Source organism: Ursus maritimus, unplaced genomic scaffold (assembly GCF_017311325.1).
Source record: "Ursus maritimus isolate PB19 unplaced genomic scaffold, ASM1731132v1 scaffold_2, whole genome shotgun sequence".
Lineage (NCBI taxonomy): Eukaryota > Metazoa > Chordata > Mammalia > Carnivora > Ursidae > Ursus > Ursus maritimus.
Genome location: NW_024424452.1, coordinates 97,602,206 through 97,614,577, shown reverse-complemented (window position 1 = coordinate 97,614,577; position 12,372 = coordinate 97,602,206). Strand labels below are relative to the sequence as shown.

General features: G+C 38.8%; 1 protein-coding gene across 1 annotated transcript in view; it reads right to left on the bottom strand.

Annotated features, from left to right (window-relative positions):
- CRB1 (crumbs cell polarity complex component 1) overlaps window positions 1–12,372 on the bottom strand; it is a 177,142-nt gene that overhangs the window by 22,700 nt on the left and 142,070 nt on the right. Inside the window, exon 11 of the mRNA XM_008685170.1 lies at window positions 9,169–9,295. Within this exon, the coding sequence (XP_008683392.1) occupies window positions 9,169–9,295 (127 nt within the window). The remainder of the gene's footprint in view (window positions 1–9,168; window positions 9,296–12,372) is intronic.

Here is a 12,372-nt window from a genome sequence, read left to right as displayed (position 1 = left end):
CATGTTAAATTCCCTCGAGTGTACCTACTTTTCTACATGTCATTCCATTTGCTCTCACAAAAAAGATCAGCTATGGATTCAATGAGCTGAAGCCTCATTTCCTAAAGGGAATATGAGTCATTCAAGAAGAAAAGTCATATTACATAAGAATCGACACTCTCCGTTTGTGAAAATTAAAATTTAGGAAAAATTAAATTCATGTCATATCAAACCACACAACAGCATGATATTTGATTGCATACCAGCAGTTTTCAGTTTGGTTGATCACAACTCTGCTCTGAATAGATGGAACTAATGTCAAAGTTCTTCTTGGGTATAAAACAAGGGAGATAATTCAAGAAAATGGTAACTAACACGATGCAATGGACCTCATTGTTTGCTTTGAGTCACTTGGCCAACTCATTGGTTTGTATCACGTACATCTCATTTCTGGAATGATCTATGATAGACTTCAACCACAGTTTGAAGGGAATGGAAGTGTGTCCAGTGAAACATCATGCATTCCCTCTAGGGCAATAACTAGGATATATCTCAGTTTGCACAGAACAATATCAGCGTAGGCTGTTGTCCCAGAATGATTATTAATAGTTCTCTCTTTCACTCTCAAAATACTCCAGTCGAACAATAAATAACGTGGTCAACCTTGTCATGGCCAACAGACGTCATCAGGGCCACATTTCAAATACCTTCATGATTTACGAAACTGAAACGCTATATGGGTAGAGCTGTACCAGGAAATCACTCAGCTCTCCTGCCTAAGCTCTTTGAGAGCAGGAATACATCCTTTGTCCTTACGTCAGTTGCTCATCATGCTCGGCTCAGAGCTTTGTGTAGAGGAGACTCTTGATAAATGGTGGACACATGGATAAATAAATATTGTAAAAACCAGTTTCCACAAAGTCCAACATTATAGCAATGCAGTGATCCCGTCAGGGAAATGTGAGAGATGATGAGATTAATTTGACAGGTACCTAAAAAGCTGTTTGATTTGGCTATCTAGTCAATTCAGTGGCAAATTTCAACATGGTTATTTCTCAACAGCTGTCTGTGGCTTAACACCAACCAATTCAGTTATGCCTACAACCCAGGGGCCCCACTCTCTAGTGCCTGTTTCTGTTCTGTTTTGGACACATGGAGAAATGTGTTCTGAAGGTGAAAGTCTACGTTACATGATTTCTGTGAAGCTGGTGGTGATGACCCCACATTACGAAATGAAGAGCATTAATTATACTTGGTGAAGCAGAAGTCTTAAGAATGTGTGAAAAGATGAAAGGAAAACAGATTAGTGAACTGAATCAGACCTGATTCCCATGATTGAAATACATCAAAATAATATTTCAGAACCGTTTCTTATGTTAGTGCTATATTTACTCCTTCCTGAATGCTAATTAGTGGAAACTCAGTGATAAGTGACAGTGTTTTTTAAAATAATAATTTGTAGAGACTGTCATTCTGGGTACTTCCTTCCTGAAGGCCAAATTGAGAGCACAAAGAGACTGCCATCGAGAGGAAGTGCCCTGTGCCACTGGCCAGTGCTCTGTTCTTCACAGAAGCCCAAGGATGCGGGCCAGTTGGCATCATCCTTGACATCAGTCTTTATGATCAAGCACAGCTCTAACCCTCTCAGAAACCATCTGTGACTCTGTCATTCACAAATGACTCCAAATCCCTGCTGAGTTTATTTTTACTTTCTGCTTTACTCTCTTAGTTTAATGAGTTCTATAAATTTTTTAGTGTGAGGGAGAATTTCCTATCACTTGCTAGACTTATTGTGTCTCAATGGATGCCCCCCAACCTGGAACTCTGGGACTTTCAGGTTTCCTCCATCGGGCCATCCATTAATTTGCATGTATGTTTAGACTCTTCATTTAGCCAGGATAAAGAGTCACATTAATAGTCAGACATGTCTGTTGACTCTTCAAATCCCCCCTCTTTGGTTATTCTAGTTATCCTTGCTATCATCTCTACTTGTGTGAGTTCCTTCGAGAGATGAGGCGACCAGCCACAGCACCAAAAATTTAGGGTTGCCTTGGAAAGGAGTTCTCATTTGGTTTTCCAAACCATTCCTGATGGTGGTTAGTGTATTTCTTGACCAGTTTGGATGACAATCACAGGGAAACACCTGCTAATTTCTCCAAGATCCCTTTCCTGGGTCCTAACTGACCCACCCGAGACCTCTCCTTAGCATTAGTCGTGGAAATAAATGATGTGGGTAAACCCTACCTTTGATGCTTCCTGGATACTTGGCCTGGGGAAATTCAGGTAACCTTTTTAAGTCTCTACTCATTTATCTTTAAAATAAAATAATAATGCCTCTCAGAGATATTATGAGGGGGGAAAAGCTGGACTTACAAATATGAGAGACTCTCAAATTGAAAACAATGTTAGCGCATATCATTATTCACAGTTTCGAAAGTATCATCTATTCCTTTTCTACCTTTACACAACAGTTGTTTTGGCAATAGAAATGTGATCACTTAACCTCCCATCCAAGAAAAGCCCGGGACCAGATGGCCTCACTGGTAAATTTTACCAAACATTTAAAGAAGAATTAACCCCAATCCTTTTTAAACACTTCCAAAAAAACTGATGAGGAGAGAAAATATCCAAACTCACTTTATAAGGTCAACATTATCCTGATACAAAAGCCAGATGAAGATACCACAAGAAAAGAAAACCACAGGCCAAGATCCTTGATGAAGATAGATGCAAAAATCTCAACAAAATACTAGGAAAGCAAATTCAATAGACTATTGAGATAATTATATATCATGACCAAGTGAGATTTATCTCCGGGATGCAAGGGCAGTTCAACATACAAAAATTAATCAGTTTAATACACCACATTAGCAGAGTGAAGGATAAAAATCACTCAATTGATTGGTTTTTGTTTTTTTGTTTTGTTTTGGTTTTTGGTTTTTGCTGTGCAGAAGTTTTGAAGTTTGAGGTAGTTCTATTTGTCTATTCTTGCTTTTGTTCTCTGTGCTTTTGGTGCCATACCCATGAAATCATTGCCAAGACCGATGTTCTAAAGCTTTTTCCTTATGCTTCCTTCTGGGGGTTTTACAACATACAAAAAGGAGTTGTGTTTCTATATGCCAACAATAAACTGTCTGAAAGAGAAATAAATAATCCCATTTACAATAACATCCAAAAGAATAAAATACTCAGGAATAAATTAAACCAGGAGGTAAAAGATTTGTACACTAAATACTACAAGATAGGGATGAAAGAAATTGAAGAAGACAAAATGGAAAGATATTATGTGCTAATGAATTGGAAGAATTTATATTGTTCAAAGGTCCATATCTAAAGCAATCAACAGATTCAATGCAATCCCTATCAAAACTCCAATGGTATTTTTCACAGAAACAAAACAAACAATCCTAAAATGTATATAAAACCATAAAAGACCCTGAATAGCCAAACCGATCTTGAGAAGGGAGAACAAAGCTGGAGGCAGCACACTTCCTGATTTCAAACAGTATGGGTTTGGCATAAAAACAGACACATAGACACATGGAACAGAATTGAGAGCCCAGAAATAAATTCACCCATATATGGCCAATTAATTTATGACAAAGGAGCCAAAAATAAGGACTATCTTTTCAATAAATGGTGTTGAGAAAACTGAATAGCCACACACCAAAGAATAAAACTGAATTCCTCTCTCATACCATGTACAAAAATGAACTCAAAATGGATTCAAGACTTGAATGTAAGACCTGACACTGTAAAAATCCTAGACCGAAACATATGGTGTAAGTTCCTTGATATCAGTCTTGGCAATGATTTTTTCAATTTGATACCAAAAGCAAAGGCAATAAAAGCAAACGTAGACAAGTGGGATTACATCAAACGAGAAAGCGTTTGAGTAAAGGCAACCATCAATGAAATGAAAAGGCAACCTATGGAATGCAAGAAAATATATGCAAATCCTATATCTGATAAGGGGTTAATATCTAAAATGTATGAAGAACAGATACAACTCAATAGCCCAAAAGCCCTGATCTGATTAAAAAATAGGCAGAGAAACTGCATAGACGTTTTTCCAAAGAAGACGTATCAATGGCCAACAGCCATATGGAAAGGTGTTCAACATCATCAATCATCATGGAAATATAAATCAAAACCACAATGAGATATCACCTCACAGCCATCAGAATGGCTATCATCAAAAAGACAAGACATAATAAGTGTTGGCGAGGATGCAGAGAAAAGGTAACCCTTATGCACTGTTGATGGGAATGTAAATTGGTGAAGCCACTCTGGAAAATAGTACGGAGATCCCTTAAAAAGTTAAAAATAGAACTACTGTATGATCCAGCTATTCCATTTCTGGGTATAAATCTAAAGGAAACGAAACCACTGTCTCAAAGAGCTATCTATACTCCCATGTTGATTGCAGCATTATTCGCAACAGCCAAGGTATGAAAACAACCTACATGTTTAACAACAGATGAACAAATAAAGAAGATCTGGTACATATATTCAAGAGAATATTATTCCACATGAGAAGAAATGAAGTCCTGCCATTTCGATCTTGAGGACATAATGCTAAGTGAAATAATTTAGACATAAAATAAAAAGTACTGTATGATCCCATTCATATATAAAATGTAAAAACATTGCACAGAACATAGAAACAGAGAGTAGCATGGGGGTAGCCAGGAGCGGAGGGTGAGGGAATGGAGAGATGCTGGTCAAATGGTACAAGCTTTCAGTTAGAAGATGAGTAAGTTCTAGGAATCTACTACTCAGCACGATGACTAATAGTTCACAATACTACTGTACTGCACACTTAAAAGTTGCTAAGAAAATAGATAGATGTTCTCACCACAAAAAAGAAATGGTAATTATGTAATGAGATGGAGGTGTTAGCTAAGGCTATGGTGGCAGCCATTTTGCAATATCTAAGTGTACAAATCAACCAATTGCACACCTTAAATGTACACATGTTCTATGTCATTTAGATCTCAGAAAAACTGGAAAAGATACTAAGAAAAAATACAAGTGGATTATAGATATGGAGAATGGAATACAAAAGATCAATAGATCTATAATATGACGCCTAAATTTAGACACCCAGCTCAGCTCTCTCTCTTGGATTCCAGACTGGATTATTTAACACTGGTTAATAACAGTACTTGGCTATCCCACTGAACCTTATATTGACTCATTTATTAAATCGACAAATATTTTTAAATATCACCAAATTTGGCTGGAATATCCCCTCAGAACTACACCTTCTCCAAACAATCATGAGGTAGGTCTTACAGCTTCAAACTTTGTTCATCTACCCCTCCTCTAATCCCCTTTGACTGTATAAGGTGGTGCCAAATGTCGTTTCCTTTTATCTGTGGTACTGCAGTTGCCCGTAAATGTGTCCTTTGGTGTCCCGGCTCGCATTGCTTTTGATCCCTGCTCTACATAGAAGCCCAGTTGATGTTTCTAAAGTGCAAGTGTGATCTTGTTACTTTTCTGATTGAAACCCTCTAAAGACTCCCCATTACTCTTAGGAGAAAAAGCCAAGGTCATTGATTTGACCTACAAGGACTCATTTCTGCTACTTCTTCAGCCTCCGTCAAGTGTGTTCCCACTGCACTTCAGGCTCCAGCCACCCTGCACTAGCTCTGCAGCCCCGTCTGCCGGTGATGGTCTCTACTGTTCCATCCCTCCTGTCACAACCTGACACCTGTTTGCCTTTGAATCCCAGCTTCCGCTTTGAGACCTTCCACATCCACGTTTAAGACTGGGCAAAATGCCCCTCCTAAGTGCTCCTTTATAGCTGGTACTTAGTTTTATCCTAACACTGACCCAGGAACTGTCTGTCCTTCACTGTTTGTTTACCTACACCCCCTACCAGAACTTCAGCTTGTTGCGAGCAAGCCCTGTGTCTAATTTATAGTTGTATTTCCATTACCTAATCCAGAGCATGGCACATTCATTCATTAAGGTATTCATTAAGTTATTGTTGCATAAATTAAAAAAGGTAAGAAGGGAGATAGTCCCTATTAGTAATAATTTTGGTAGTTGGAACAACACAGATTTCTTTTCATTGGTTTCCTACCTAAATCACTAAACTCAAACTTTATGTATCACCATTTCCAGAAAGAATCCCATTTCAATTTTGCAAAATTAAGCTGAATAATTTCAGAAATGGCAAAAGGATCTTTAAACACAATTTGGTGAAGATTTTGGGAGGTGAGAGACTTTGGTTGTTCTTATATTGAAAAAAAAATATTTAAAAACAGCTTATCACAGTCCCTGGCACAGAGTAGGTTCTCAATAGTGTTACTTGAATTTAATGTTTCCTCCTGCTGCCAGAACACTAATTTCTGCAAACGTTCCTCTTTTCCCTACTTCCCTTCTCCCTAAAAAGGAGAGCAATAAAACCCATTCTTCATGTACACACACACACAGAAGGAAGAGGCATGGCCAAACACAGAGACATGGCCTCGCTTAGTTCAAATATTAAATCTTAAAAATAAGCAAAAAGAAACGATCTGTTATCCAACTAAATACAGGTTTTGTTTCAGAAGCTTGATCTAGATGAATTTGTGTGAATTTCCATTATTTAGGTGAGATGGCCCCTCTGTGGAGCCAGGCCGAACCATGCTTACTATGGGCAGGGACACTGTAAACCAACAGTGAGAACAATTAGGGATATAATCAATTCTAGAATGCCAGTGAGAGGAATACTTGCAGAGAGGGAAAGTACACGGGACCTTGATTTTGATGGCCATAGGTATTTACTCTGCAGGGACACATCCGGGGAAGGAGACCTCAATTCAGGAAGATGAGGACTAATGCCTGTGTGTTCATTATGTGATGTGATGTGAGTGTGAGTGTGAGTGTGTGTGTGTGTGTGCGCGCGCGCGCACGAGCACATGTGCCTGGCTGGTGGATGTCTTAACCACGCAAGACGCAGTCAAGGCAAACAAAGACAGCTGTCAGAGGATGAGAAGTAGAGATACAGAAACACAAGTTTTATTACTCTGTATAAATATGTAAAACCCATAATCACACACAATATAATGAAAAATATAGAAAAATAAAGAGAAAAGGAAAGTATTTTTGTTTTAAGTCAGGTATCTCATGACAAGACATTTGGAAAACAGAAAAGCGATTGGCAGTGACAATGATGACAGAGACATCAGAATTTCACAGAGAAAGCATTTGTGAATGACTCAGATATATTTGAAAGGTAACAAATTACACTGAAGTGGCCTGTAAGTATATAAGTACAGATGTGTTCAAAAAGGGAGTCAATGTGAAAGCCATATGTATGGTCTTTGGCCATAATCTCTTTTATGTTTACTTCAAATATCTAGGAATGCAAACATTGATGGGGGTTTTCCCCAAGTCTCTTGTGACAAAGTCCAAGTTTGGGACGGCTCCATCTGAGACAGCAGTATGGTGCATGCCGCCTAGCTGGGAGCAAGGAGGAGGAGGGGAAAGGAAAGGCTGCAAAATCAGTTGGTTCCCATTTGAAATGACCGCCAGTATCCTAGAGGATACGAATTCGCTGCATAAATTCTTCTATTACTATTGCAAAATAGAACTGAATCCATTTCCTTTGCTTTTATAGTATACTATTTTGTCCTTTTGTTTTGATTGGTATATTTAGGTCTTCCTTGGTCATTTCCACAGAAAAACAACTTTCTTTAAACAACTGGGACTAAATGAGGGTTGGAGATCACCCAATGGATAAATCGCCCTCATGTTTTCAAACCAGGGCAGCTCCTAAAGACAGACACGTTTCTAAAGTTCTACTTGTCAGGTCATTGTTATTGTAATTGTTTTCTAAATTGATTCATAGGATCAAACCACTTTTCTCTTTAAATGAGCACAATGTCTTCTTTGGAAGGGTACATCTGAACAGAGATATTTAGCAGAAATTCTAACATGCCAGTGGAAGGAATTAAAAATATCACCAAATAAAGTTTTTTTTAAAAAAATTACTGCTATATTTAGTCTACTAAAGCTAACAAATATATATAATTTTTTGCATATCTTAATAATTTACTTTGTAGATCCATCATTTCAGGTACGTATTTAAAGAAAACATAATGCCAAATATATTTTGATAATGAAAGGCACTATGCTTCCATGATTTTTTCAGAAAGCTACTCAAAGATGACATATTTACTTGCAAATTTTAGAAAAATATGCCTCAAGGAAATCGAGTTTTATAATATATTTTTTGGTGTATGGATATACAACAGTACTTATTATTTTTTATTAAATATGCATCAAAAAGCAATTCAAATCAGTCCATTTGATAGAAATGTCAGCAAGCTCATAAATTTATAAGCAATTAACCAAAAAGTACTCTAACTGAATAGAAAGTATTGCAGGAAAAAGAAATGGAAATAGGGCTTTTTTGTCCTCCTATTGAAGGAGAGGTTTTGTGGAATCAGAAATTATACGGATGAGGCATAATTTGAGTTTTGATACCAGTAATACCAGAAAATTTTCTCTCTCCATTTTAGGGATCTCGTGTGATTCCCTGCTTTCTCTTTATATATATTTTTAACTTCCCAGAGAACTGCCAACACTTCCTTTGAATAGCTATGTATACAAACATAGACAGATGCAAAACAGTTTAATCAGTAACTTTCATATTGTCATGTCGCGAATAGTAGATGGGAATGAAAGAACGTAAAAGCCTTAGGATGGAGGTGCACGGGGCGACTCACATTACAAAAGTACACACAGAAGTGGAGTGTGGGAGAAAATCTGGTCTTAACTGCAGCGGTCACTCAACTAGGAGCGCACTACGGAAGATAATGTACTCGTATGAACTGTACTCAACGAGGAGACGTCTCCGGTTATGTTAAGAACGATACTTTTGACATATACAGCCGAAATAGGTAAATATTTAATATTCTCATAAAAGCCCGTGGTATGCTTAAAATAGTCCTTGAATTTATTTTAATTTTCAAGGTAGTTTTTCTTTTTCTTGTTTAGAGTCTAAAGTGAGTCAAGGCATTTCTTGAACGTCAGTGGCTTTTAAGTTTAGGACTGTCTCAGTGAGTGTTAATAATCCTCCTGTTCGCCCCACTCCACAACCGCCTCGTCGTTCATGCGCAGAATGAGGTAAGAAAGAAGCTGAAAGAGATTCTGCCAGAGTAAGAGAGACACGTAAGAGGAGATCCCGCTTACATCCACCTCGCAGCGTTCACCAGCGAAGGCGGCATCACAGAGGCACTGGAATTTGTTGACCAGGTCCTGGCAGAGACCTCCGTTGAAGCACGGATCCGAGGCACACTCATCGGTGTCCTTTTCACACCTTGAACAGAAACAGAAACAGCAGCAGCCTTGGTCTCTACTGAATAATTGGCTGTGAAATGGGGAAAGAAAAAAGCCTGCCTTCTCGACTTGGAATAGTTCGGTCTCATTTACCAACTCCCATACAACTTACATATACTTAATGATGTGGGACATATTCCTTCGAATTCCTGTAACAAATTTCGTTTTTAAGGGAAATAATTTGTACACACACACACACAGTTAATTAGAATGAGAAAACAGGTGCAAGTACTGAGAAACCAAGAAAAAGCCTGAAGAAAGGCCGTTTGTCCCTGAAGAGCATTTTAATGTCTTTGCCACCTTGGGCTTGGTTTACTGGGGGCACATGGGAACCAGGAGGTTATATTTTGCCAACCTGGTGTCTACAGAGCAGACCTAGGCTCCTGATCTCAGGAGTCTAATGCAGCCATGCCCTCGGGCTGTGGGGGAAAGAAAGCCCGTCAAAAATGGGGGGGGGGAATCAGTTTATTCTTGGAGATTTGGGATTATTTTCCTTTGGAAACCCATTTTTTTTTTTAACAAAAAGCAAGACTAGATAATTAGAAAATTTCAGTTGCTAACAAATATGTTTCACAGCTAAGTGTAATTTTAAAATATTCAGGTAGAATGACTTTCAAAAGCTAAATTTCCCCAAACAAGTGATAGCAATTCTAAGGTGTATTGAAATTTTCCTCTTCCCTGGGACACTGTCATCTTTCACCTGATCTTCGGCCAACAACTTGTTTTTCCATATATTCACCGATTAATTCACCAGCCACTTTCATTCAGTCATTCAGTAGCTATGTATTTAGCCCTTACACGCCGAACACGCTGTTAGGCCTCAGGACAGAGCAGTTACTAAGGCATCTCTTTTATTTTGGGAAATTCATATAAAATGTTAGCTTCAAGAATCCCTAAGGAGCAACTTACAACGTCAAAGTGTAATGTAAACAATTTTTCATTCTTCGTCTCCCAAAAGGTAAGACTTGTATGCCTGGGTCATCGACTGATCACTAGGCTCAAAATGAAGGGGGAATAAAGGGCGGGGGGGAGGGGCAACCCAAGGTTTAAAGGGAAAAAAATATTTCTTCCCAGAAAAACAGCTCCTTATCCTGCTGGATACCAAGCATAGCTGAGACATTTTGTTTTCCCTTTTTGGCTCAGGCTTCTGGACTGGAAGGAGGCTTCTCCGATTAGATCTGAGCAAAACCTGACAACTTGCGAGAGGCTGCCAAGCACTCTCTGTCCTGGGTGGGCCACAGTGTTCACACCATCCATCATTTGCAACCTGCCAGGATGACACTGTAAAGTTGGGGCTTTAGTCAGACCGAAGAGGAAGCAATTTGCAGGAAGACAGCTTTTCGATATCTTTGGATGTTATGGAAGTCCCAGTCCCCTCGGCCTTGGGAGACTGTTCAGTATTTTCCGGTCTTCCCCTGACTCTTCTTTCTCCATTTCTTATCTATTTCTCTTTTGAACTAAACAGTGTGTCGCACATACACATTCATCATAAACATCACTGGAGCTTTCATTAGAGGTTAATCAATAGATCGACAATCAAAATAAACAAATCCATTAATATCCAGTGAATTAACTAATCATGCTTAAGGACTTGAAAGTACAGCATCTATTGAACGTGTGTTCACTGTTTTAGAATTCCGTCTGCAGCAGAGAAGTGGATCCAGAGGAGAGCCCCCCCACCCAGAGGAAGGAAAACCTGGGAGCTTCCTTTTCTTACCACATTTCAAAGAAATCATTTGCATTTAAATGCAAGATTATACTTTTAAACAAATGTTGGAGGAAAGAGGGATGTTTGTTGTAAATAGGGATCATGTGTGAGTAGCAGAGAAAAATAATCCAAGGCTTTGGATGTGTCTCTGCATTGTGCTATTGAACATTAATATGGCACGAAGCATTCAACTGTGACACAGAGGCAGGAAATAACCGGTGCTTAAATATAGTAAAGCGTTGGTCAGGGAGATATTTAGGACAAGGAAATAGTTGCACTGTTTGGAGGGATATGGAATTGGAGGCCTGCTGAGTGGTCTCTGGGTGAACAATACGTTGCATGGTGAAAATATGCCCAGGGCTATGTCCTTCCGTGCACATACATGCTGGGTCTGCCCGTGCCGCTTGGAGCCAGCCCCTGAAAGCAGGCTGTGAAGACAAGAACTAGATTTATCTCTGAATGCTGAATGGGTAAAATGCAGGTATATCCGAGATTGCCTGCTATTTTGTAAAAAAGGGCAAAATAGCTGTATCTCGTAGTTGCCAAAAGAGCCAGCTGGAACAGAGAAAATTCACAGGAATCCAAACTGCAATGGTCATGGAGCACGAATATACCCATGATTTTATTAACTTCCCTTTTGAGAAAAATTCATTCAGTCAAGCTTTCTCTCTCAAATGCTTTGTATTTTCATTTTTCTAATCTGCTCAATGCGGGAAGTTTGATCAGAGATCGCTATCTTGTGCTGGATGGCATATGAGACGAAGGAGCACTTTTCCCATTTTCTTTTAATTGTTGCAAGCAAAGATTTATTCATTTCCGTCAGCACATCCCAGACATGAGCACCGGCTTTGAGTGCAGCTCAACCTCACTGCAGCACACATCTGGATTGGCACCTGACCTGTAACTTAACCCTTCAGCTTCAGTTTATGCAAATGCGAAGTGGAATTAACAATTAGAGATCATAAGATGCATGGCTTAGTGCTCAACAAATGGTTAACTTTTTGTTATCTGCTTATATAGAGATATATAAGAGCTTATAAAGAGCCCTGGTGTATAATCATTTTGAGGACAGTGATCCTTTTGAGAAGCTGATAAAAGCTGTGGAGTATATTCTGTGGAGTATAATCATATCCAGATTTGGCTGCATTTTCGGCTATTGTCTGAAGCCACTGGCCAACTCCATATCAACAATCCCCATACTAGGTGAAGAACTATTGAAGGATTTCTCTGGGAAAGATAGGCTCATATGGAGAAGGTGTATATACTTTTGGGGTTCTAGATCATTCTATGAGGCAATCTTTTAGCTATATTTTATTTTACTTCAACAACTATATTTGCATCATGTATTA